Source organism: Choloepus didactylus, chromosome 5 (assembly GCF_015220235.1).
Source record: "Choloepus didactylus isolate mChoDid1 chromosome 5, mChoDid1.pri, whole genome shotgun sequence".
NCBI lineage: Eukaryota > Metazoa > Chordata > Mammalia > Pilosa > Megalonychidae > Choloepus > Choloepus didactylus.
Window position 1 is genome coordinate 10869876 of NC_051311.1, and position 27747 is coordinate 10897622.

Here is a 27747-nt window from a genome sequence, read left to right on the forward strand (position 1 = left end):
ACTGGGGTCTCTGTCCTTTCCTGTGTACGTTCCCCAGGTATCTGGCACTTTCCTGTGTATGTCCAGTGGGGTTTCTGGCCTTTTCCTGCGAGTGTCCACTGTGGTCACCGGCCTTTCTTTTGTATGTCCACTGAGGTCTCTGGCCTTTGCTTTGTGTGTCCACAGGGGTCTCTGGCCTTTTCCTGGGTATGTATACTGGGGTGTCCGGTCCTTTCCAGCGTGCGTCCACTGGGGTCTCCAGCCTTTCATCTGTGTGTCCACTGGGGACTCTGGCCTTTCCTGTGTGTATCCACTGGGCTCTCCGGCACTGTCCTGTGTGTGTCCAAAGGTTTCTCCGGCCCTGTCTGGTGTATTTCCAATGGGGTCACTAACCTCCCTGTGTGTGTCCACTGGGGTCTCTGGCCTTCCCTGTGTGTGCCCACTGGGGTCCAGCCCTTTCCTTTGTGTGCCCACTGGGGTCTCTGGCCTTTCCTGTGTGTGCCCACTGGCGTCTTCAGCCTTTTCCTGTGTGTGTACACTGGGGTCTCCGACATTCCTGTGTGTGTCCTCTCTTGCACTAGAGTTTCCGCTGTGCATCCACTGGGGTCTCTGTCCTTTCCTGTGTATGTTCCCCGGGTCTCCAGCCCTTTCCTGTGTGTGCCCACTGGGGTCTCTGGCCTATCCTGTGTGTCCACTAGGGTTTCTGTCATCCCTGTGTGTGTCCACTGGGGACACCGGCCCTTTCCTGTGTGTGTCCACCATGGTCTCTGGGCTTTCCTCTGTGCGTCCACTGGGGTCTCTGTCCTTTCCTGCGTACATTCCCCGGGTATCTGGCACTTTCCTGTGTATGTCCAGTGGGGTTTCCGGCCCTTTCCTGCGAGTGTCCACTGTGGTCTTTGGCCTTTCTTTTGTGTGTCCACTGAGGTCTCTGGCCTTTGCTTTGTGTGTCCACAGGGGTCTCTGGCCTTTTCCTGGGTATGTATACTGGGGTTTCCGGTCCTTTCCAGCGTGTGTCCACTGGGGTCTCCAGCCTTTCATCTGTGTGTCCACTGGGGACTCTGGCCTTTCCTGTGTGTATCCACTGGGCTCTCCGACACTGTCCTGTGTGTGTCCAAAGGTGTCTCCGGCCCTGTCTGGTGTATTTCCAATGGGGTCACTAACCTCCCTGTGTGTGTCCACTGGGGTCTCTGGCCTTTTCCTGTGTGTGTACACTGGGGTCTCTGACATTCGTGTGTGTGTCCTCTCTTGCACTAGCGTTTCCTCTGTGCGTCCACTGGGGTCTCTGTCCTTTCCTGTGTATGTTCCCTGGGTCTCCAGCCCTTTCCTGTGTGTGCCCGCTGGGGTCTGGCCCTTTCCTGTGTGTGCCCACTGGCATCTCTGGCCTATCCTGTGTGTCCACTAGGGTCTCTGACCTCCCTGTGTGTGTCCACTGGATTCTCTGGCCTTTTCCTGGATATGTACACTAGGGTTTCTGGTCCTTTCCTGCATGTGTCCACTGGGGTCTCTGGCCTTTCCTCTATGTGTCCTCCCTTGCACTGGTGTTTCCTCTGTGTGTCCACTGGGGACTCCGGCCTTGCCTGTGTGTGTCCACTTGGGTGTCCAGCCTTTTCTGTGTGTGTCCACTGGGGTCTCTGCCCCTTTCCTGTGTGTGTCCACTGGGTCTCTGGCCCTTTCCTGTGTGTCCACTGGGGTCAACCTCTTATTGACCTCTTATTTTACACTGGCATGACTTTCAATGCCAACTTCCACTAGAAGATGCCAATAGCCACTGACAAAATTGTCTCACTCAATTATACCACAGAGTGACCTGAACCTGAAGCAGATGTCACAAAAAGCTGAGCTCATCCGCTGCACGTCTGAAATATTTATCCAAAGCAGCTTTTCAGTCCTCAAGAAATGTTTGGACTTAACACAAAGATGAGTCATAGAAGCACCCCAATTTCCTAGTTTTCAAATGCAAGGCAGACTTTGGAATTCCTTTCTGAGAACAGTTAGCAGAGACTTCAAGCAACACTTTCCAGGAAGAGGCTTGAGTCCCCCGTCTCTGTGCACCGGGGCTCTCCCTGCCCCCACTGGCTCCCCAGCCCTGCAGCAACATGCACCCAGCAGTCCCCAGTGTTTCTCGTCACACCCTATCGAGAAACTCAACACGTATTAGCACAGACTGCCGACATTTTAATAAAAATGTACATAGGAATTAGTTTTAATTGATAGGTATGATTTACTTTTAATTGATATGCTACTTGCTAATATTTAACTTCTTTTTCTTTGTAAAAATAAACAGAAATAAAAGTTCTGTCATTTTCTCCCTGTTCTCCTGTGGACTGTCTCGTGCAGCTCACCATGGATATCACCCTGATCGCTGTCCTAGGGGCAAAGGCTGGTGTCCTTGCTACGTCCTCCTGGCCTTGAGACTCGCCCCATCCACAACCCTGAGGCAGGAGCCTGAGGAAAGAAGGTGGGCGCACATCTGGGAGCCTGCACCTCGCCCTCCCCTCGCCACCCAACTTCCTTTTGTCCCTCTGGGTGGCAATGAGCGCACAGAGGCCCGCGCTCCCAGCAGGGTTTCTGTGCTTCTCCTAGTGGAGCAGCCCACGGCCACCCCCCCACTGCCAGCACTGCACCTTTGCCTTGGCAATCAGTGGAGCGAGTCCTGCACCGGACCTGGAAGCTGACCCCAGAGATTCTGATCCCTGCTTGGTCTCGGGCTCTGCTTGGCCTGGGGTGTGGCCACTGCCCCCACTGGGGGCAAGCAGAACAGCAAGCTGCAGCCCGAGGTGCTGCAGGACCTGTGGGAGGACACAGAGTTCACTGACCACGAGCTGCACGAGTGGTACAAGGGCTTCCTCCAGGACGGCCCCACTGGCCCCTGCCGTGTACGAGTTCAAGACCATCTATGCCAGCTTCTTCCCCTCCGATGACGCCTCCAGGTCTGTGGCGAGTTCCTCCTGATGCTGAGCATGACCTCACGGGGTCAGCTGGGGCAGAAGCTCGAGTGGGCCTTCAGCCACAGCAAGATGCTCGCGATCGTGCAGGCCACATACAGATGACGTTTTCCGTGGAGAAAACGCCCGAAGACGAGCCCATTCCGGAGAAAGGAACAGACGAGATCTTCAGGCAAATGGACACAAACAATGACAGCAAACTGTCCCTGGAAGAATCTAGTAAAGGTGCCAAGAGCGATGTCACCATCGTCCGGGTATTGCAGTGTGACCCCAGCGATGCCAGCCAGTAAGGAAACGGGTGTCTGGACAGACGCAGAGAAACACAGGCTTGTCTTGCCATTTAAGCTTTGATTGCAAAACCAAATGTCTCCTCAATCGTTTCTGCACTTGTGGGCACTCAGTGCCCAGGCAGCACCATCGAGCCTGCCCAGCCCAGCAGGTGGCTCCTCCCTCCTCCGTCTGACCAGTGGGACCTGCTCCCAGCCTGTTCCTTCCCGCGACTCACAGGGAGGGGTCTGCACACAGGGGACCTAGGGTTCACGGCTCCCCAGGCACCCCCCTCCCACAGGGAGCCTGGGACAACCTGAAGATACTAGCTAGGACTTCCTAAGGTGGCAGCAAGGCCAGCTCGTGTATTCTGTAATACCAAGTATTTCTGTCAGAAAGGTGGGGATGTAAACAGAACGAGAGCAGACAATGCAAGTCCTTTCCCAAGCATGGCTCCATCTATCTGGTTTGTTTTCTCTGACCAAAACTGCTTGTACTTACATAAACTGTGGGCTTTTTTTTTTAAATATATAAATTATATGTATGGTGAAGCATCATGTACATGCAGGTCCTTTATTTAATGAATCTAATTGCCCTTCAAGAGTGTTCCCCATGTGGCTTGTTGATTCTTCTGAGCCTGGTTGCTTTGTGGCATTTGTGCATTCTCCATCTGCCAATCCCAGAAGGCAATGCATTTGTGCCCACAGCTGGGGAGACCTACTGTCCACGTAGCAAATGTATTTATTTATGGTCTGTTCTCTCTGTTGATGGGTCTGGCATTTCCTGTACTAAAATAATCAAATAAATGGAATCATCTGGGGGAAAAAAGAAACAACACCACCACAAGGGAAGCATCTCATGGGGTCACTGCTCCAAGGCACGTGCACGCTCCATGAGAGGACCCCAAGAACATGCCGGGCTCATAGTTCCCCGCATGCAGGATGGACGTGTCCCTCCAGCTCTGACTTGACACCAGAAAACCTTTAGTTCTAGTTAAAGCATCTGCTGCCTAAAGTATCACCCCGTTAGGCTTCCTGCTCTTGTCATTCAGTTCTCGCTCCAAACAGCCCTGAGTGGTCTTTCTAAATCACAAATCAGAGGATGCCATTATGCTGCTTAAATACTTCAGTGGCTTCCCATGGACCTCGGGAAAGCCTCAACTTCTCGACACAGTGCGCATGGTCCTGCACGGTCAGGTTCCTGCCCATGTCTTCTTCCCCGACACTCCATCTCTGAGCCGTACTGAGACGTGCAGTTCCTTGAAAGCACGAGACTCCTGCAGTTAGGCCTCGGAACATGAACGCTGCTGCAACATTCCTCCTCCCGCTCCCTCTTCTCCTCGTCAGTTCCCACTTTGTTTTCAGGTCTCTGCTGACACATCACTTCCTCTGGATGTCTTCTCAGATGCTCCTTTCCTCGCCTGCAAAGACTGGGCTAGGAGTCTTTTCTGTGCTCCATGGTGTCCTGGGCTTGCATATTTAGCATCTGCCTCACTGCTGTACATGACCTTGTGAGTTATCTGTCTCCCCCTCTAAGGGGTGAGCTCTGTGTGGACAGAAACTACTTCTGCCTTTTTCACTGCCATGTCCCAAGGTCTTAGTGCAGAGTCTGGCATGTATTAAATGTACAAAAAGTTCTGCTGAATGAAAGAGCTGCAAAGTGCCGTACCACCTCCTCTAACAGATATCCTAGTGTGCTACTGTGGAGGGTGGGGTGGCGGGGAGGAAACAGGACTCAGACCTATATGCTTCCTTTCCACTCCTGCCCTTAAGAGACCCGAGGAGTCTCAGAAGACAGGCCTGTGGTCCCCAGGTGTGCGTGAGGAGCGTGACAGGGTGACCCACCTACCTTCACTGTTCCTTCTACCTCCACAAACCAGTGCCTCAACATGGCCTGGATCTGGCCATCAGTCAGCCCGGTGGTTGGCATCGTGAATTTTCTTCTTGACCAGGTCCTCCAGCAGGAGACGCCTCAGCCTCCAGTAGAAGAGCGTGTGGGATGTTTTCCAATCCAGGACATCCTTCACACAAATTAAGAGTAAGATTAGTTACCCCGTCCCTAATGTGCTTAGTGCTGTCCAGAGGGAACCACACAGGCACCAAAACCTACTTCCCCAGTCAAGCCCCTCAGAAACTCAAGAGCTGGCTGCAAGCTCCCAGCACCTCCAGCCTCCGCAGTACAGAACTGCACCCCACACGCCCTCCCAACAGAGACGGCTGCAGCACGGTGCATAGCAATGGGCCTGGCTAACGCTAACCCCGCACGTGGCTGAGATGTTTGGGGGAAGTCTGTGACTCCCCAGATAACCAGAGGGAGAGAAATGGGTTTTGAGCAGATGCATCAAATGAACTGCATGCAGATCAAGGGGGGATTTGTTGCTGCTGGAACCTTGGCATCGTAGTAATCCATGGCCTGAGGACCAACCTGGGAAACCACTGCCAATGTGACTCAGTTTCCCACCAATTAAGCAGGAGCTTGCCAGCTGAAGAGTCCACAGAAACCTAAACATAAACCGTTTTAAACTAATAATGGATATAGAAAATGGGAAAAGTCAGGAAAATTTGAAAACTGTTTGATCTGCCACAAGCTGTTTACTTCACCAGTCCAGCTCCCTGCCCTTTGCTTATGTGCACGAGACAGACACACAAGCACTCTTGCGGGTCTCCGACAAGTCAGGAGAAGTGGCAACCGCTGCACTTATGCTGACAACACCCTTCTCCTGTATCCGGCCTGGTGTGTTGTGCAAGTCAGCAAACTGCACGGCTACCTGACGGTAAATGGGAATTAGGAATTCCTCCCGCTCCTTCAACTGGTTCTCCAGCTCCTTCCACTGAGCTAAGCTCAGCTCTGGGGTGCCTGCCATTAGAGAAACCTGCCCATCACACTCTGTCATGACCAGGAATTTCTCTGCACAAAAGCAGCCAGTCATGGAAAGCTCAAAATCGCCCCGGCCCCTTCCCTCTGTGGCTGGGCTCTCCATTGGCTTCACCACCTCTTTGCTGAGTAACAGGGCTCTAAGAGAGATGCCAGACCTGTACTTGCCCTGCCCTGTAGAGTGCACATGTCCTCTTCTCCCTGATGGTCACAACAGTGAAAGCAATCATGGGAGCCCTTTTTTCCCCAGGCCTCCCGTGAAGCAGGTGTGAACCAGCAGCTAGAGCCTGTGCCTCTTATTTCACGGCCCAAAGACCAGGTTCCTCCTTCCCCAGAGGGGCAGGGCCAGTACTTCTGTGGCCCCATGCCTACCCACCGCTGACCAGAGGGACAGTGGCTGGACTCTTCCAAGTATGGGATGTGGGAGGAAAGCACAAACAGCAGTTATTTACCTGTGTCCACACCAGATAAGGACTGGAATAACTCCTAAAGTTCCAAGCTGCATTCCTCAACAGGCTCTAATCTCAAGTTTGGACACCGCTAACCTCAAAGTAATAGGACTCAATTTGATTGGAGCCATATCAGTGTGTCTCTTGTTAGCCCAGTGGATTAGCCACCCCTCTGGGCTGCTCACTGAGCCAACCCATGAGCAGAGTGACAAAGACATTCTAGTTCTTGGGATAAAAGAGTAAAAGAGAAGGAAAGGAAAAAAAAAAAGAGAGGCAGTCCATAAACCCCATTTGTATCACCAATCTTATAAACACACAGTACCCTTACTAAACGGACAGGAGACCCTGGAATTCCTTACAACAAAGAAGATCCAAACCCACTCTGCCAAAATCAATAGTGTCCCAGTAAAAGGTATTGCTATGTTGCGCTTTCTTCTTAATTACTCTCAGAGTAGGACCTGTAATCAATACTGAAAATTTAGCTGCCTGCCCAGTAAGGAGGAATAAGTCTAGCTGAAGAAGCAATAGGTGACAGCCCCTAGTGTTGGGGACAACCTGAAGTGCTTTGTCACCAAAGCTGACAAATAAATACATGACCACAAGTGATGGCATGCAGAAGAGAAAGGTCTGTTTCAAGCAAACCTTTCTGGGAACAGGCCTGGTTTTGTATGCCACTGTGAATCATATGCCATAAACAGCCTTGGGCTGCTGAGTGAGCTGTAAGTACTACACAGAAACACATGTTAACAGAATAAGGGTGTAACTATAGGACCCAGTTTCATTTTTATGAGGCATTTGGATGCTCAACGCCACACTCCACCTCTCTCTCTTAAATGCATCGCTACTTTAAAAATGTATTGAAGGGTGTTCAAAGTTGACCATCTTTTCTCAGAGATCTCATATATAGGATCATCATTGACTTACTGCTTCAGGCCCCTGACACCACAGCAGACTTCTTTTCAAAACAGGTGGACAGTGTGACAGCACTGGGTCCCACGCCATGGGATGAGGTTGAAGGTCTATTCATTCCAGTGTGGATCTGAAGGGACTTAGCCCTGCCTGGAGAAGTGATGGGAGGAGAGCTGAATGCTTTCTTCTGAGATGAGACTTTCTCACAACACCCTTGATAGGGAAGCAAACATTTTTCCTTCTCCGCTAAAAGGAACCAAGACTCCTTGGAGAAACAGCTGATTCCAGGGCTGGAATAGGGAAAACGGAAGATAACCCTGGAACAGCAGAACAACAATAAATGTAGAACGAATGACGGAATTAGAAAATCACCACTTTACAAGCATAATAGAAACTGATTTGCCAGGAATCATCACAGTATGCTAAAACTAGTGGGTTAAAGTTTGATGAGGAACAGGATATTCATATAGTCTCAAACTACCTCCTTACAAATTGCCTATTAATTACAAAGGGGAAAATGTTAAATTTACAGTGGCTTAACCTAGTGAACAAAACAAGTAATCAAAGTTGCCATCAACAGGACAAACTGACATGAGCCCTCCTGATAAGAACATCACTTCTGCAGTATTCCTGCCCAAAATGCATAACCTGAATCTAACCACGGGGAAACAGAAGACAAACCAAACTGAGGAACATGCTACAAAAAAACCCTGGCCTATTCTCTTCAAAAAATGTCAAACTTATGAATGACAAAGAAAGGCCGAAGAACAATTCCATATTAAAAGAGACTAAAAATTGCAGTGTGTGGTCTTGGATTGGATCTCAGATCAGGAGGGTAAAAACAAACAAACAAAAAAACTATAAAGGACATTATCAGGACAATGGGTAGAATCTGAATATGAACCAAGGATTAGACAGTAATCTTTTCGATGTTACAGTTCCTGATTTTGATAAATGTATTATGGGTATGTAAGAGAAAGTTCATGTTCTTAGAAAAGACACTAAATATTTATGGATAAAGGAGCATGATATGTCTATGAATTACTCTCAAATGGTTCAAAGACAATATGTGTGGGGAGGGAGGGTGGGGGGGAGAATGAGAAGGAGGAAGGAGAGATGGAGGGAGGAGAGGGGGAAAGAAAGAGCATGCACACGCGAGAATGCACAAATGATAAAGCAAATGGGACAAAATGCTAACTGGTGAATCTGAGAAAAGGATTTCAGAAGTTCTTTGTACAGAAATATTCTTGTAACTTTTCTGTGAAAGTATATCAAATGAAAGTTTAAAAAGTTAACCAAGCTTTCAAAAAAAAAAAAAAAAAACAAACCTCTTTCCTGGCTCCCCACCTACAAACAACTGGAAATCAGAGCTAATATGTAGAAAGCACTGGGTTCCATCCTATGTGCTATATATTTATTAATTCATTTAGTCCTCACAACACCCTTATGAAGTTGGTATTCTTATTATACCCATCTTATAGGTGAGGACACTGAGGCACAGAGAATTTATGTAACTTAAGGTCACAAAGAGAAAGTGACAGAGCCAGAACTCAAAAGCAGCAGCTTGGCTCCAGAAGCTTTTGAACACTATATTATGGTGTCTCTACCTGCTTATTTGGGGTCAGTAGTGCTTCAGCAGTAATATCCTTTTAATTTCAGAAACGGCAAAGTGGTGATGGCAGACTCCTGGCTGATAAAGTTGAAGTTCCCTTTCTGTCCTATTCCACAATTTAGAGCAGGACAATGTCTCCAATAATTCCCATTCTGTAGGTCAGACACTATTTACTAGGCAGACCTAAGATTTAAGGTTAGGTCCTCCTGTTACTGTGAGATTAAGAACTAACACAACAAGTAGGTAAAACCACGGCCCTGCCTGGGGGTGAGGGAAGGCAGGACTGTGGATGTGGCTGATCTGGAACTGCAGCCGTTGTAACATGGTCCGTCAGGGTAAACAACCACCATTGCACTTATATGCACGTACACATACGTGAACCATATCTAACACATAATTACTGAGCATGTACTATGTGCCAGGCACCACACTTGATGCTTTCAGAATCACACAGCTTGTAAGTCACCATGTGCAATTTGACCTAGGTCTGAACAGCTGGTAATACTACGCTGCCAGGCTGAAGACCTCAACGTTACTGGGCGCTTTCCAAGTTGCTTCACAGACATTATCTCTAATCCTTATTACAATCCAAATTTACAGAGTCTCTATTTTGCAAATGAGAAAACCAAGGCTCTGAAATGTAAAGTGACTTGCCCAATAGCATATAGCTCTTAACTGGCAAAGTCAGGATTTACCCTTTGGCCTGGCTGTCTAAAAACCCGCACTTGTCCACATTAAGTGGTACTGAAGGTGGCCAAGCAGGTATCCTGGCAGTGGCCACAGAAGGGAAACAAACCAGAACTTGGTTCACTTTTCTGAAAAGGAGTTAAGAGGAAGACTCAGTATCAAGTGTCGAAGAGAGAGAACTTGTTGGCTGAGGAGTAGAGCATTCTGGGAACAAGGTTTTGGCTTTACCAGGTTGGAGGGATGAGAAGGCTGGCATCTGGGCTAACAAAGCTCTCACCAACCCAATCAAGATATTCTAGGACTTTGAAAGAATAACAAAGCCAACACCCATAATGCTCTGGTCTTCCAGCCTGGGAAGACCATAGAGCATTCCCCCAAATGCCACTGTGCCAGTTTGGATGCATTATGTCTCCCAAAACACCATGTTCTTTGAGGCTATCTTGTGGGGGCAACATATGAGTGTTGATTAGGTTGGAATCCTTTGATTGAGTGTTTCCATGGAGATGTGACTCAACCAACTGAGTGAAATGTTTGATCGGATAATTTTCATAGAGATATGGATCCCACACATTAGGTGGCTCTTACTAAATCACTGGAATACTATATAAGAAGCTCAGACAGAAGGAGCTCCCTGCTGCAGCCTAGAGAGGAATGTCCTGGGAGAAAGCCCTTTTGAAACCAGAATTCCGGAGCAGATGCCAGTCACATGCCTTCCCAGCTAACAGGTTTTCTGGACACCATTGGCCATCCTCCAGTGAAGGTACCCAATTGCTGATGTGTTACCTTGTACACCTTATGGCCTTAAGACTGTAACTGTGTAACCAAATAAACCCCCTTTATAAAAGCCAATCCATTTCTGGTGTTTTGCATTAGAATCTTTTTTGATTCCTTCAGTAATGCCTCTGACCATAGTTCAAAATACATCTCAAAAAAGCATCAAAGGAAGGAAAAGACAAAAATAGAGAATGTGTGATTTTAAAAATGTACACAAAAAGGCCATGGATTTGTGTGCTCTGTTTTAGGGGAAATATTTTTTTCCCTAAATTTTATTTTCTAAAAATAAAAAGCCACTTTTAAGCTGGTTCTACTCTTTTGTGTTGCACACACAGGGCCCCTCTCACTCCATGTACAGCAAAGCAGCCAGCCCTGGTAATGATTTAGGAGAGATTAACAAATATGTCAATGTCTATTTTCTGCTTAATTTAAAAACGGCGTCCATAAAGATTTTTGACTTCTGAACCTTGTTCTTCTGAAAGAAAGAAGGTAAGAATGAGGAGGGGGATAAAGAGTGATTATCCTATCATTGATCCTTTGTCAGGAGCATTTCTTATTCACTGGACTATTGTAAAAAGCTAAGCTCTTGATCAATCCTGTAAGCTCCCTGTACAATTAAATATCTTGGAATGGTTTTCTTTCTTTTCTAGCCAGATTGCAGGGCCTCAGGGATTTTAGGAAAGCAAGTTGGTGTGTGTGTGTGTGTGTGTGTGCGTGTGTGAGTATGTTTAAGAATATGCTACAGAGAGGAAAGTCATTTTTTTCTAGAATCCTACTTCAGGAAAAGCCTGAAATGGGAAAAGAAAGGCAGGTTACTCCCAACCTTTCCTACCCCAAATAAAAAAACCCCTATGAAATAATGAAAATCCAACCTTTTAATTAAAAATTCTAATGTAAATAGTTAAATACAGAAGAGGCACTGCTAGTCTGATCAAATAATAGGTAACATTATTGAGAATTATTATGTGCTAGTGTTATTCTAAGTACTTTTCATCTTATTTAATCCTTGTAACAACCCTAAAAGATCTCTATTTTACAGATGAGGAAACTGAGGCACAAAAAACTTAAAATAGCTTGTGCAAGGCCACAAAGCTACGAATTGATGGAGCTGGGATTTTAAACTGACCCTCAAGTGTCCACAGCACAGCAGCCTGTCAGGTGTTTTCTGGTGCCAGGACACAATGAAGAGCCACATCTCTCCTCAACGGGGTCAAAGCTGCAGAGAAACTTCTGGACAGGACAGCTGACTTCTGCAGCATCACCCAAAGAGAACACTGGAGGAGGGTAGGGGAGGCCAGCTCGATGCTACCCGTGGGCAGATCACACTCTGGAGTAGGATTTGCGGAAGAGAGACCTTCAAAGCTCAGAATAAAAAGCAGATTGGTAGGCTAAAAATTCTCTGTTCAGCCAAAGGTGAACTTGGAGAAATTCCTTTTCTTTCCCGACCTCAATTTCTCATTTATGTAACAATCCTCATCTGGCAAATAAGGAAAATGCTTTATGAAAGAAACATACACATTCCTAACTTTTTTTTATATATATACTAAGAAGCCTATGTCCATTTGAACCCAATTTTAACTTTTATAGGCTCTTTTTCTTTCTCTTAGTGAAGCAACATGCTTTGATTGGTTACATACTTACGATGCTAGAGATAAGAACAATACCAAGATACCCGCAAAGCTTCTGAATATCTCAGATGTAAGAACATACACCCCTGCCTAAACCTTGAGACTGAAAAACTCAGCCATAAAGAAGACTGGACTCGTATTAAGATTCAGAAGTAACAGCATATGTAGCTGTTTAAAAGATCTATGCAATCATGTTTTCTATTTTGGGAGAAATTTCTCCATAAAGATAGTAAATAAGGTGAAAAGGAAACCTACAAAACTATTTCTGTACCAAAGCAGGTGTGCCTTTCTTTACATAAGAGCATTCTTGAAAAATGGCATACATCAGATCCTGTTTTAAATGCCTTAGGGGAGCTATTTAGAAGGAACCCTGCAGTGAATCCTTTGGTAAAGCAAATAAACCTTTTGTAATGGGAATAATTTCTCCCAAAGTATCTAGTTTCTTAAAATCCCATTTTCATATATCTGGTTTTCTTCAAAGGGGGCCATACCTATGTAAATACAACTGCCTTTGCATACTGATTATAACAGCAACCTTCTCAAGGGATGTTTGACTCTCAAGTTTCTTGCAATGGTGTCAGTGCTCTGCTGTTCGAGGTGTTACGGTAAACCCACAGGTTCCTGACTAGGTATAAATACATATTACTCCCCCTGCAGCCCTGTTCCTGGCGTCCCCATGCAAACACATAACAGAGTTGAGAAACAGCACAGAATTCTCTAAATCCTGGTGGTGATGTGCCTCTGCAGTCGTTACTGTTTTCCTTCCCTAATTTGCTCTCCCAAGGTCTGGCAGGTTGGGTACCTCTGTATGGACTGGGGCCAAGCAGGGATGAGAGATCTCTCAGATGTGTTCTGATGGCAGCCTTCAGGGAAGCAAAAGCTCGGGTTCACTCTGACAAAGTGAACTTTGCCTGCCAGGCCCCTCTGGCCTAACAGAATTGTGAATCACTGCTTCTTGAGAGAAGGCAAGCCCAGGTGCTTTTAGAAATAGAACTAGATTAATGGATCAGACTAAAATGACACCCTCTCATTCCCAGAAAATGTTGTCACTATTGCACTCTAATTGTATCAAGCCAAATAGCTTCAGAATTGATGTGATGGGGTGGGTTTCAAGCTGTTGCTAGCAAGGGCAGAGGCAAGATTCGACAATATCTACCTTCATGATATAAAACCTTATGTGGAGAGAACGCAGAATGTTGACGGCGTCTTAAGATGGCTGCCGGGCGGCCGGTGCCTAACCGAGCATCTGTCGGAAGTGCATGGTCCTTCTGAAAACTGTCATTTCTGGCTGTGGCTGCTAGGTAGAGGAGAGAAACCTTACCTGCTGGGTCCTGGGGCTTAATAAGTATTGCATCTGACTGAGAGGGCAAGGAGTGTTGCAGCAAGGAGTGAGATGAAGAAGCTGACGGTCAGATACACTAAATGATTTCCTCATGTCACTAGTGGGTGGTGGAGTCAAGATTCCAGTTGGAGCCATTAGATGCCAGAGCCCTTCCTCTTAATAAACTGAGAGAATATTTTGGTGAAGATGTTTCATAGAATCAACAACTGTTGAGGCTGAACCAAATCTGCAAAAAAAGGAAAGATGTGGAGTGGGCTGCTACCTCCTGGCCTAAATGAAAGTGATGTTGAGTCAAACTCTGAAGATGAAGCCATAGTAGAGAACTCTGGATTTAACTTACAGGAAGATAAAGAAGATCAGGCCACTAGAAAATCAGAAATCTCAGAGTTCCCTACAAATGGACCAAAAACTGAAACAGAGGCAAATGTAAATGCATATGAAGAGTGTCCATCTGGAATTTCATTAAATATGTGGAATAAATTTCAAGAATTGCATAAAAAACCTTCAGAACAGAAAAACTCAGCCTCAAGATTCAGGAGGAAAAAAAGAAAACGCTCCAGGAAAGATAAATTGAACAATGGAGAGGCATCTCATAGTGAACACTCACCAAATGAAATCCAGTGGAAGGAACTCACTCAGTATTTTGGAGTCAATGAAAGGTTTGACCCCCCTGTAAAAAAGAAAAAAATTGAGAAGTCAGGTCTTGAAAAGAGCATAGACCAGGCTGTGGAAGAGTGGAATGTTGAGAAAGCCGAGGAACTCAGCAACCAGCTAGCTACTCGAGAGCTTGGTGTAAAAATTGCCAAAGCTGTTGCCTGCCATAATTTTGTAAAAGCCAAGAAGGCTGCTGAAAATTCACAGGTTGTTCGGAAAAAGAAGAAACTTGCATGGGGGTTTGAAGCAAAGAAGAGATGGGAAACCAAAAGCAACATGGGATATATGTAACTTGCCAGGGCTCTTCAAGACATTTTTTAGACCTAAGTGCTAAATTTACTAAAAATACTTTGCTGCTTATGGTAAATGTCAGGAAATTGATAAAAGATAAAAGAAGCATAAAACTTGGGAGTTGATTATCAAATCTTTTCAGTCTTTTTCTAAGGGGTTGATCCTATTGAAGTGCATGAAATGGAGCATTCTGTTATTTATATAAGAAATCTAAGCATGTATGCAAGAAAAAATGATAGGAGCTTTATTATTTACTTGTATAACTTTACAGTATAAAATCAGTTTTACTTTTTATCTGTTTGGTGTAGCATTACCAATGAACTCCTTGTTCTTTCTTATCTGTACTGGTTTAACTGTACTTACTCTAGAATTTTTGTTTTTAAGATTATTTGTTTATAATGGATTAGTAATAAGTGCAAGAAAGTCTCAGTTGATACTGTTTTTACAAATAACTTTATAATCACCTTAATTTATAAAATTATTGACTCTATTAGAGGCAGTAGAATTGATATGTCATGATCATTTGGTAAAATCAATTGATTAATTTTCATGTAAATCCAGATAAAATATTTCAATAAAGAAAAAAAAAAAACAAAAAACCTTATGTGGTTTCTCATCAGCCTACCTTCCGCAGGGCCCAGTGCTCAGGCAGGCCCATTGCTAATGACGGGCACTCCACATGTAACAGGTGAGAGGGTGAAATGTCACTTCCTAGGAATAGGTATTGGAACTTTCTTTCCTAGTCTCAACTTTCCAGGCAAGGATACTACTTTCTGCCTCAAACAAGCTACTCTGGCTCTTTCCAGCCTACAACATCTTGCAGATGGACACAAAAGAGGTGGAAAAACATATATAGCTCAGATACTTTGATCACCTCTGCCAGGAAAGCAGCTTAACTACTGAATCCCTTTGACTCAAAAACAGTCCTTTTTTTTCCTGTCATCCTTACTACTAAAGAGAAGGCTTGGGAGAAAGGCATTCCCGAAAATTTTTGAAGACATGTTTATCCCCACTATCTGCACCTAGGGGTGCCTTGGGCTAAAGGCAGACTGGGTGCTGAGTAGGACTGGAAGGATCAGCCGAGGGCCAGCAGCAATTCTCAGCCAGGGCTGCCGTTGCCTGGGCCAGATCGTCATTCCCAGAGCACGGCATGTGTGGGCACAGCCAACGTGCTACAGGGCAGGCTGCCCAGCTCTCTGGGAACGGGGCCATGACCAAGATGTGTCTGACTTGAGCAGAATAAACTTCCATTAAATGGCTCCTTTGCCCAGGTGCTCTGTGTATTGAGAGGGACAGTGAGGAACTCACAATTGTTTCATACTTGGGCTGGACGGTTCACTTTCTATCTAAATTGACTTGTCATTTCCCTCTGAACACAACAGGAGGGAGGGTAAGGATCCTGAAGAGGACCTCAGGTCACAGCACTCAAGAAGCCAGGCTAGGCAGGCCGGCCCTCTCCACAGCCACTCTCCATGGTCCTGCCTCTGTGAGGGGGTAGAAGGATGTCAGAGAGACACAAAGAGGCCTCAGAGGGCTGGGGCTCTATCTCCAGAGAAGGAACCAACAATCCTCCCCATACTGAGTCTACCAAGCCTCCCCCACTGACCCCCTTCTGAGAATCCAGGGTCAGAACTGGTCCAGCAATGCACGACTCTGGTACCTGGGCTTAGTTCACTTTTCTTTCTGGGCTGATTCTTCCCGTTATCTCTATTAGGAATCAATGTATGAACTTTTTTCAGCCTTTGTTATAAACACAGAACTGCAAACCAGTAATTCACCACCTTCCTACCCAAACTAACTACCTAACATGACAAAAGGCCATTTTGTAAAAAATCAAAATTCTAAAAAAGACATGAAGTTACCTGTTCAGAAATTAAATAGCCCTCATTCTCTTACAGAATAAATATTTATTTTCTTTTTGAACTCAGCCAGTCAGTTGCGTACTGGTGTGTCCGGGGGACCTGTGAGCATGCTCCCAGGGCATAAGGCTGATTTGGAAAGAACCCAAGAACACAAGACAACATATACTTCTACAGGCTTTCTCCTAAATCCTGAATCAGATTTCTCTCCTCCTACAATCAGTGGCATTGACTTTAGATCACAAAGGAAGGAAGATTTGCTTCATTGCGCCCAGGCTCAGTATTCAGCTGAGGTGAAATCTGAGAAATCCTAATGAAATGCAGACCAAGGAAACAAAAATTCCATTCTGGGTTCTGACATACATTTATTTTTTATCTTGGATGAAGTCATTTTCACCCACTTGTACAAAAGTGTTTTGGCATCTCTGGTTCTAAGCATTAAGAAGGGAGCCAAAAGTGATGCTCTTTGGGCTCACATGTTCTGGTATATCCATGCTGATCTGTTGTGTCATGATTGTGAGTGGGTGTGTAGGTCTCCCTGAAAGACTGTAAACTCCCTGAAAGACAGGATCACTTCATCTGTTTCCTTTGTATTTCTTTTCCTATACTGCTCATTCCAACTGTGGGTCTGTGATGGTTAGGTTCATGTGTCAACTTGGCCAGGGGACCCAGCTGTCTGGTCAAGCAAACACTGGCCTAACAATTGCTGTGAGGACGTTTGAGGCTGGTTTATTGGATCATCAGTCAACTGACAGCAGCTGTGACTGATGACTCACCAAAGGGCGTGCCTTCCACAACAAGAGAATGCAATTGGCTGGATTTGATCCAATTAATCAGTTGAAGACTTGCGTAAGCAAGACAGATAGAGGACCTTCACTTCTTCTTCGGCTGCCCAGTGAAGCATTTCCTGAGGAGTTTGTTGAAGTTGCTGGTTCGTTTCCTGACGAGTTCATCGAACACGTTCATCAAAGATCCCAGTTGATTGTCTGAGGAGTTCGTCAAAGTTGCTGGTTCGTTTCCTGAGGAGTTCATCGGACATCTTCCTTGGAGTTGACAGTTTGTTGACGGCTCTAAAGAATTTGGACTCGTGCATACCCACGGTTGCATGAGTCACTTTTACAATTTGATAATCAGAGACACCTCTCATTGATTCTGTTTCCCTAGAGAACCCTAACTAATACAGGGTCTAAGCCACACAGAATGCTCAATGCCAACACAGCCATCTGCTTCTTCTAATAACTGAGACCAAAAGGAAATGATGACAATCCTATGTTTGTAAATGCTTCACAGATTCACAGCAAATACATATTCATCTAATCCTCACATCATCTCCGTGGAAGTGTTATCCCACTTTAAGATGAAGAAATCGATGTTCAGAAAAGTTAGACAACTTACTGCAAGCAACATAACCAAGACTTATTTTTATTCCAGATCTACTGCTCATGTTCCCAGGCTGCCTTGGGCCAGAGCCTGCTTCACATTTAGCCAACTAAGGATTCTTTCTCTAGTACTATTTTAGTCAAGGTTAAATAACTATGGCTTTCTTCAATGTGGATAGCAAATTGATGATGAGATGATTTGTAACAAATGATTAAACGGTCTTCACTTGGGAATCTCCTCCCTCTCCCCTTCCTGAGCTTCAAAAGTTAAAAGGTGTTGGGTGAAGCTGGGAGCAATATTACTCTCCTTCAAGAGCAAAAAGCTTCAACCCCATTCCCCTCACCATCCAGTCATTCTGCAAACAGATGTCAGAGAGGATCCCTCTTCCTACCACCCAGTTATTCTGAAGGGATGATAACACCCATTGGGGGGTTAAAAAGAGGCAGTGAACCCCCAGTTAATGAGAAGGAATTCAGCAGGCAGTGTAAGATAAATGGAGCTCTCTCTGCTTCTGCTAGAGTCAGCATGAACTGCGACCCTGTGGCTTGTTTGTGGCAAATGGAGTGTGTGAAATATCAAAGGGCAATGATCCAGAAGACCAACTTTGACAACTTTTAAATTGGCCAGAAAGAAAACCAGGGGGAAAAAAGGGGGGAGGGAGGGGAGAAAAAGGAAAATTATGTAATCCACTGTGTCCTGCAATTGTGGCAATGCTGCCTTTGTACAGAATCAGTGACAAAAACAGCAGCAAGGATCGCTGGATGCTGGGAGCAATTATGAGCCATCTAAGTGAGATGCTTATCAGTAGCTGAAGCTTTTAGAGCTCTCTCTGTGTACAGTTGTAAGTAACTTGCCCTTGAGCTGCAGTTACTTTAATTAACGTGTATGAGATTGGTCAGGAGTAATTATCCTGTTTGGAGAAGAAAAAGGAAAAAAACCCACCTCACTGATTCTGTTTGGCCATAGGTTTTAGAAACAACTTTGCCAATTTCTTGTTGTTTGTGTGTGTTTCCCATAAAAGTATCAGGCTGCCATGGGTTAGAGTTATTTGTGGTTGCTTAATGGCCAAGAATGGGACACAGGGTTTACTGTAAACCAAGTCACCATGTGTGACCAGCCACCTGGCTCAGGGCCCCAAACATGCTTTCTCTAGAGTGCCGGCTCTAGATGGTGAGAACAAAGAGGCCACAAATAGTACTTTATTAATTAAACTACTATTTGGAACATAAATGAACTAGCATAGCTTTTTTTACTTCTCCCATTAACTGACTTTCATGACTTTTTGAAGACAATCTCTCCATTCCTTTAGAAAATCAAAAACAAAAACAAAAACAGAACAACTAACAAACCAAAGAATCTCAAACAATTATCTTTACTAACAAAGCAAGGGGCTCAATGGAAGACCTGGAAAGAAAATCAGTGTTTTAAAAGAATCTGAAGCTTATTCAGGCTATGGACTCAACACAGAGCTCCTACAGTTTACTCCTGTGTTCCAAATGAAGAGGCCTTCCAAAAGCTCCAGAGAGAAATGAGCAACGGCCTAATGGCTGAGAGCATCGGGCGCAAATGTTCCCAGAGCTATGGCTGCTGCAGCCTCTGTTTAGAAGCACACGGTGCACAATTTTATTTCCATTTCTCTAGGTGGGATGAACTCAGAACACTGCCTAAGCAGGGACTCCAGCTTCTTTATGCTGTGACACTGACTCCTGTGTCCCTTAGATATGAGGTGACTGTCCAAAGAGATGAGCAGAAATGGAGCATACTGAAGTCTAGCGTATTCTCTGCCTGATTAGCCTGCCCCCAAAAGCAACTTCTAGCTAATCATTCTTTACAAGGACATCCACAAACCTAGATGATGGGCTATTTGAAATCTAAGTAAGTATTGGAAGAAAAATTGGGTGACTTTTGCTGTTTTAAGGGCCCACTTCCCTCCTATTACATAACACTATTTCATTCTACCAGGATTCTTACTATATAGAGGACAGTAAATAAAGATTATCATGAATTTGATCACATGCTTCAGTGCCTCCTCTCCTGGCCTATGAATGCACTCATTACAAATCAGCTGAATGGCTTACTGATTTGCCAGGAGGACAAGCAGACATACCCAATTGCTCAGCCAAGCAGATGTAGACTGTGCCCACCCGAAGCATGGTTTTCACCAAATCCTTTCTGCGGAATTGGATTTCTACTGTCCCTTCTGGCTCCAGAACCCATCCCCTGGATCAGAGAGAAAGAAAACAAAACAAAAGAGAAATAGAGGCACTCTAAAGGAAGGCGACAACAGAACAAGGCCAGTTACAATTTGTGGACCAGGAAATAGCTTTCTTATGGTTTTGCCCACCCATGGTTCACAGACATAACCCCAGGGAGCGAAGCAAGCACCAGAGAAGTATCCAAGTGAGGTATGAGAAAGGTCTGGTAAAAAACAATTAAAACAATTCTCATTGCCACACCAGTCTATTTCCATCTCACAGGGAGAAGAATACACATTTCACCACCTACAACTGACAAGGGTGACCGGCATCACATTATTTTCCAGGAAAAAGGATGTAGGAGCAGTGGCAGGGGAACAACCTCTAGCACTTAGATTGTACATGAGGGGTCAATGCCAATCAATCCTACACCACAGCTGTCAGTCTGGCTCTCATCAGACACATGAAGTCAGGCCAAGCTGTTAGGAAAACATTCTGGCTGCTGCTATGGAAATGAAAGGGCTTGGGGGTTATTTCTAGTATATTAATGACACCTTATTCTAGGAACTTTGTCCTAAATGGATTATTTTTTAACATTTACATAAAAAAAAAAAAACAGTTACAGCTAATGCTTACTATGTGCATTGCACTGTGTTTACATATAATCTTCACAACAATTCTATAAGGTAAGGTACTATTATCCCCATCTTACAGCTGAGGAAAGTGAGGTACAGGAAGTTAAGAGACTTATCCAAGACTAGTACACAGCAGAGCTAGATTTCAAACCTGATATAATATCAGATCAGGGGCTAAATTAGGACTTTAAAAAGAATAAATCCATAAGTACAGAATGCTAGCCTAGTGATGTGACAGTAAAACTACTGGACACTCCTAAGCAGCTTTTAAAGTAGAAGGCTGAGTTTTGGGGGAAAAGAGAGAAGTAGTTGCTCCAATAAAATGTTTGGATGTAAGAATTAGCATGGGAAATGTCAAGAAAACATACAGTCAGGTTTATCTATTTAGGAAAGGGTTGAGAACAGATTAAGGGACTGCTCAGTGTTTCTCAGCTAGTCAGTGGTAGAGCTGGGTTAAGAACCTAGAACCCCAGACTCAATAATTCAGTCCTTCCACTCCAACTTACTTTAAGTTCTCCCTGCAACAGACCCAAGAAAGAGATAATGAACACGCATATCTGAACAATAAATAGGAGGGGAGAATGTCTCTCAGTTTGGGGCTGCTCGGGAGAGAGGACTGCACAGTAAAAGAATCTGGGGTGGTGGGACCCTAGCCTGGTTTCTTTCTCATGTCAACAGACACTATTTAGAAAGCCTATTTTTATGACCTGAAGTCCTTTGGGAATGGACAGACTCAAAGTTCTCTTGGTTATAACATTCTCTAGGAGGAAACCAACAGGTACAAGATCCCTGGAGGCAGTGAATGGAAATAAGGAAGGAGGGCTACCTGCTTTCTCGGTCAGCATACATCTCCATGTGCCGGGGTTGATGGAGGAGTCACTCACAACCCAGGAGTCGCCTCGCAGCTCGGCCTGGGGGGCAGGATGTAAACCAGCACAGGCTGGGAGCACTCCCGTAAGCTGTCCACGATGAAAGCACCAAACTTGAGCACTTGGTCATACATATCTACAGAGAATGATACAAATTAGAACTCATGAAACTTACCCTCCCCAAAGCAGTGCCTCTAAACACTGCTCACATCATTGTACACATGGAAAATAATATCTGTATTGCACCTTGCGTCTCCATGAGGAGAATGCTCATGGCCAGAGGTGACAGGTCTGGGGGTTCCAGCCACCCTGGGCCCTGTTTGGCTACCCTGAAGACTAAAGGGATTGGCATTTCCACCTGTATCCCATTCAAGACTCCAGACGATAATCAAAAGCACAAGAGAGCAAAAGAGAAATGTACTGTCTTTCACAAGATACAGTGCAAATCCCCTCCCCTATAAGAAGTCTTCCAGATTACACATTCATTTATGTTCTTCCTGAATTTCTGTGCTCAGGTTTTACATTAATTCACACTTGCTCTACACTGAGTATTTTTCATGTCAACGTGATCTCTCCCACTACATTACATTTTCTGAAGGAAAGAACTATTCTAGCTCTTTTCAATTCCTCTCATGACACTTAGCATGTGATGAACTCTTAAAATATGCTGCTAATGGAAATTAATCTTCAAAAATGTTCGTTTCAAAAACTGTATTTTTCATCTTTGTATCCCCAGTGTCCTGCCCAGTGTCTGAAACTTAGCTAGTGCTTAGATAAGTGTCTGCTGAATGAATGAACAAACATATAAACACTCTGGAAATAACACAGTGAAAAAGAAAAACAAATTAACTCTTCAACGCTGCATTTTATCAGTGAAAATTAAAAATACATAAATTTATTGGAAATATCACACAGCCACATAAAGAGAGGATCCACTCTTCATTCTGCTAGAAGAGTAGACTTTGTAATTTCCCTAAGACCAAGAGTAGTCTGAAGAAAAGGAGTCACTGGTGCTTAAATAGTGTCCTTGGAAAGCAGGATTGGTTATTTATTTCCAAACATTTTTTGGATTCCTTCCCATTCCCCAACTCACTGAAGTCTAAACATTGTGAAAGTACTAGGTTTATGATTCCAGATGTTTAGTGAGAACTTAAGTGGAATCACAATGGATCCTTTCGAAACACCAAATAACAGGTTCAGCTGAGTTCAAACTTTCCTCTCAAAGAAAGGATCTCAATTTGGAATAAATCAATTCTGGAAATCCAAAGAAGCATTTTTCAGGAAGTTAAGAGCAAACCAAAATCAATTACTTTCATTGTAGTTACTGGCCAATTAAACTGCCACCTTCTTCAAAGTAAAAATGGCTCTATGGGATTGATGGAAGGAAGATGGCAGCATAGAGAGGAGTGGAAGCTAAGTAGTCCCCCTGGAACAACTAAAAAAAAAACAAGAAAACAACTAATAAATAATCCAGAAATTAATCTAATGGAAATTAATCTTCAAAAATGTTTGTTTTGCGGGGGGACAAACAAGACCATCCACTCGTCATACACCAACCTGAATTGGGAGGAATGCCCAAGATCACAGCATAAGATCTGTAAGTAAAACCTGTGGATCCGAGTTGTGAGACCCCCTCCCCCATAGCCTGAGCTACAAAGCCTCATGGTGTCAGAGAGAAGCTCTCTCCCAGCAAGCAAATATAGCTCAGCTGAGCTCCAACTGGGGTTTTAAGTAGCGAGTGTGAACTGCTCACTACAGGTATGAATCCCCAAAAAAACAGACAGAGGCTTTGGGTGATGACTGACCTTAGAGAGCCGGAGGGTCACCTCGGACATGGTTTGAAGGGGACTATCTGTTTCTTTTTTGGCTCAGTGGAGAAAGCCCCTGCCATTTTCAGTTTCCAGGGCTGTGACTCAAAGAAGGGTGGAGACAGCACAAGCAGAGAGACAGACCATTGAAATGCTAATGACCTCCCCCTAGGGGGTCTATCTTCTCTAAGAGGAAAGGGGTGGGGCCCTTTCCATTCAGAACCAGACCCCGGAGCCTGGGGGAACATGGCCATACCTCCTCACACCAGTCAAGAATTATAGGCTAACAGGCATCACCTGCTGGGCAGAAAAGCACAGTGACCTGAGGCATCACAGGGTGGAGCAATTTTCTATGATACACCCTCAGGGAAACCAGATACTGAATATTTCTTCCCTCTGGGACCTGAGCCTGTTCTGGTCTGGGAAAACCTGATTTGAATAACCAAGGAAACCATGCCTAGACAACAGAAAATTATACCCTACACTAAGGAAAACAAAGTTATGGCCCAGTCAAAGAAACAAACATACACTTCAACTGACATACAGAAATTTAAACAACTAATGTTAAATCAATTCAAAAAGTTTAGAGAAGATATTGCAAAAGAGACAGAGGCTGTAAAGAAAACACTGGGCATACATAAGGCAGAAATCGAAAGTTCAAAAAAACAACTAGTAGAATCTATGGAAATGAAAGGCACAACACAAGAGATGAAAGACACAATGGAAACATACAACAGCAGACATCAAGAGGCAGAAGAAAACACTCAAGAACTGGAGAACAAAACACCTGAAAGCCTACATGCAAAGGAGCAGATGGAGAAAAGAATGAAAAAATATGAGCAACATCTCTGGGAAATTAAGGATGAAACAAAGTACAATCATGTACATATCATTGGTGTCCCAGAAGGAGAAGAAAAGGGAAAAGGGGCAGAAGCAATAATAAAGGAAATAATTCATGAAAATTTCCCATCTCTTATGAAAGACATAAAATTACAGATCCAAGAACGCAGCGTACTCCAAACAGAAGAGATCTGAATAGGCCTATGCCAAGTCACTTAATAATCCGATTATCAAATATCAGAGACAAAGAGAGAATCCTGAAAGCAGCAAGAGAAAAGCGATCCATTACATACAAAGGAAGCTTAATAAGACTATGTGCGGATCTCTCAGCAGAAACCATGGAGGCAAGAAGGAAGTGGTGTGATATATTTAAGATACTGAAAGAGAAAAACCGCCAACCAAGAATCCTATAACCAGCAAAGCTGTCCTTCAAACATGAGGGAGAGCTCAAAATATTTTCTGACAAACAGACAATGAGAGACTTTGTGAACAAAACACCCACCCTACAGGAAATACTAAAGGGAGCACTACAGAGTGATAGAAGACAGGAGTGCATGGTTTGGAACACAATTTTGAGAGATGGTAGCACAACAATATAAGTACACAGAACAAAGATAACTATGATACAGTTGAGAGAAGAAGGTTGGGAGCATGTGAGACATCAGAAGAAAGGAGGAAAGATAAAGACCGGGACTGTGTAACTTGGTGAAATCTAGAGTGTTCAACAATTGTGATAAAATGTACAAATATGTTCTTTTACAAGGGAGAACAAGCAAATGTTAAACTTGCAAGGTGTTAAAAATGGGGAGGCATTGGGGGAGGGATGCAATCAACATGAACTAGAGACTGTAACTAACAGAATCATTGTATTATGCTTCCTTTAATGTAACAAAGGTGATACACCAAGGTAAATGCAGATAAGAGGGGGGGATAGGGGAGGCATGTTAGACACTTGACATTGATGTTGTCTGACTCCTTACTCTACTTTGATTTAAGGTTACTTTTCCTTTTGCTGCTTCCTAGCTGTCATTTTTTTTTTTCCTCTTTCTTTTGCCTCTCTACCTTCTTTGACTCTCCCTCCTGCCTTGTGGAAGAAAAGTAGATGCCCTTATATAGATAGTGGTGAAGGTGGTGAACACATAAATATAAGACCATACAGAGAAACATCGATTATATACTTAGGATGGAATGTATGGTCAATGAACAAAACCATATTAAAAAAAAAAATGGGTTGATGACAAAACCTTGAGGGCAATATACTGAGTGAAATAAGCCAGACGCATAAGGACAATCATTGCAGGGCCTCACTGATAGGAACTAATTATAATATGTAAACTCATAGACATGAAATATAAGGTACCAAGATATAGGACAAGTGTTAAGAATGGGGAGCAGTTGCTTAGCATATGAATGTTCAACTAGGATGAACTTAAATGTTTGGAAATGAACAGACATGTCAGCAGCAAGATGTAAGAATAACTAACAGTGCTGAATGGTGTGTGAATTAGGTGGAAAGGGGAAGCTCAGAGTCATATATGTCACCAGAAGGAAAGTTGGAGGTCAAAAGATGGGAATGTATAAAACTAAATCCTATGGTGGGCAATGTCCATGATCAGCTGTGCAAATACTAGAAATAGCTTCCATGAACCAGAACAAATGTATGACAATACAATTAGAAGTTAACAATAGAGGGGCATATAGGGAAGAAATATATACCTATTGCAAACTATGCACTACAGTTAGTAGTATTTCAACATTTTTTCATAAACCGTAACAAATGTACTATACCAACACTATGAGGCCATGATTGAGAGGGGTTGGTTAGGGATAGGGGAGGATTCAAGTTTCCTTTTATTTATTTTTTTTCATCTTTCACTTTATTTCTTGTCTGGAGGAATGAAAAGTTTCTAAAAATTGAACAAAAATTAAGTGTGGTGATGGATGCACAGCTGTATGAGAGTACCCAGGGGCAAGTGATTGTATACTTTGGATCTTTTAATAATTGTATGGTATCTGAACAACCCCAATAAAAATTAAACAAAACAAAACAAAACAAAACAAAAAAGTGGCTCTATGTATAAACCATCAGTGAGCACACTTCACTGCAAGGTAATTTCTCCATTCCCTCAAACTATCTGGTCTGGAAAGATTTCAGAAATCCCAGTCAGCCCAGGAAAAACTCTATGTTGAATTTGTATGGTCATATACTCTGTGTATATGATCAGAGAGAAGATACTTATTCTGTTGGGAGGAAAGCAAGGACCAAAAAAATTTACTGCTAATTACACAACTGCTGTATGAAGAGCAGGGAATTAAGGACTTCAAGCGCTTTATGCTAATTCTGTGTTTATGAAAATAATTGCTCAGTTCAAATTATTTTAACTAAATTAATTCTTTAGTGGATACTTCAACTAGTGCTCCACAGCACATAATAAAATAATTGTGTAACTAGCAGTGCATTTTTCAGTGCTGCCAAGAGTATAGTCTCAGAACAAGTAACTGAAGGGAGTGGCTCTCAATGGTATCATGCACAGAAAAAAAAAAATTTGAAGCCAGAGATAAAAGGAGAAAATAAAACAATAGAAAGCAGTACAACAGAGCCATTCAACCTGTAAAGAAAAAAGAAAAAAGAAATGAGAAGTAAATGAAGACAAGCTTCCAGTCTCTTTACTCACTTTTGTTTGCTGAAGATGTATCTACATCAAAATCTATGTACTGTCTATGATTATCAGATCTAACTTCAAAAAAGAAGGGCTATATTGTCATTAGGATAGACACATAGACCAATAAAATTAAGAGTCCAGAAATAAGCCCACGTATTTATGACCAATTAATCTTCAACAAATGTGTCAAGTACATTCAATGGTGAAATAATACTCTCTTCAACAAATGGTGCTGGGACAACTGGAAATCCAGATGCAAAAGTATGAATTTGGGCCCTACCTCATACCATATAAAAAAATTAATTCAAAATGGATCTATGACCTAAAAAGAGGTGCTATACTCTTACAAGAAAACATAGAGAAATATCTTCAGGACCCTGTATCAGGCAATGGATTCTCAGACTTTACCCTAAAAGTACAAGCAACAACAACAACAAAAATAGATAAACTGGACTTCATAAAACTTAAAAACTTTTGTATAACAACGGGTATTATCAGGATAGTGAAAAGACCGTCTAGAGAATGGGAGAAAATATTTGGAAACCATGTATTTGATAAGGGTTTAATATTCAGAAGGGTTTTGATAAGGGTTTAATATCCAAGATACAGTGCACATCCCCTCCCCTATAAGAAGTCTTCCAGATTACATATTCATTTTATATTCTCCCTGAATTTCTGTGCTCAGGTTTTACCACATTAATTCACACTTGCTCGACAAACATTGAGTATTTTTCATTTCAACATGTGATCTCTCCCACTACATTACATTTTCTGAAGGAAAGAACTATTCTAGCTCTTTTCAATTCCTCTCATGATACTTAGCATGTGATGAGCTTTTAAAATGTGCTGCTAATGGAAATGAGTCTTCAAAAATGTTATCTTCAAAAACTGTATTTTTCATCTTTGTATCTCCAGTGTCCTGCCCAGTGTCTGAAACTTAGTTTCATTTATCATTAGCCATTAGATAAATGAAACTCAAATCTACAATGAGATACCACCTCACATCCACTAGGATGGCTATTATTAAGAAACATTAAATAGCAAGTGTTGGCAGATGCTGAAAAATAGGCATCCTTGAACAGTCTTG

General features: G+C 43.5%; 1 protein-coding gene and 2 pseudogenes across 1 annotated transcript; 2 read left to right on the plus strand and 1 right to left on the minus strand.

Moving 5' to 3' along the window:
- Positions 1–2075: 2075 nt before the first annotated feature.
- Positions 2076–3214, plus strand: LOC119535185 (annotated as a pseudogene).
- An 81-nt stretch (positions 3215–3295) lies between these two features.
- LOC119535186 overlaps positions 3296–27747 on the minus strand; it is a 78630-nt pseudogene continuing 54178 nt past the window's right edge.
- Positions 13347–14984, plus strand: LOC119535555 (protein FAM204A-like). Its single transcript, XM_037837930.1, has one exon. It carries the CDS (start codon positions 13710–13712, stop codon positions 14409–14411), a length of 702 nt encoding a protein of 233 aa, XP_037693858.1. The 5' UTR covers positions 13347–13709; the 3' UTR covers positions 14412–14984.

Excerpts from the sequence above, each read along its gene's own strand:
- LOC119535555 (XM_037837930.1), top strand. The coding sequence starts at position 13,710 with ATGTGGAGTGGGCTGCTACCTCCTGGCCTAAATGAAAGTGATGTTGAG.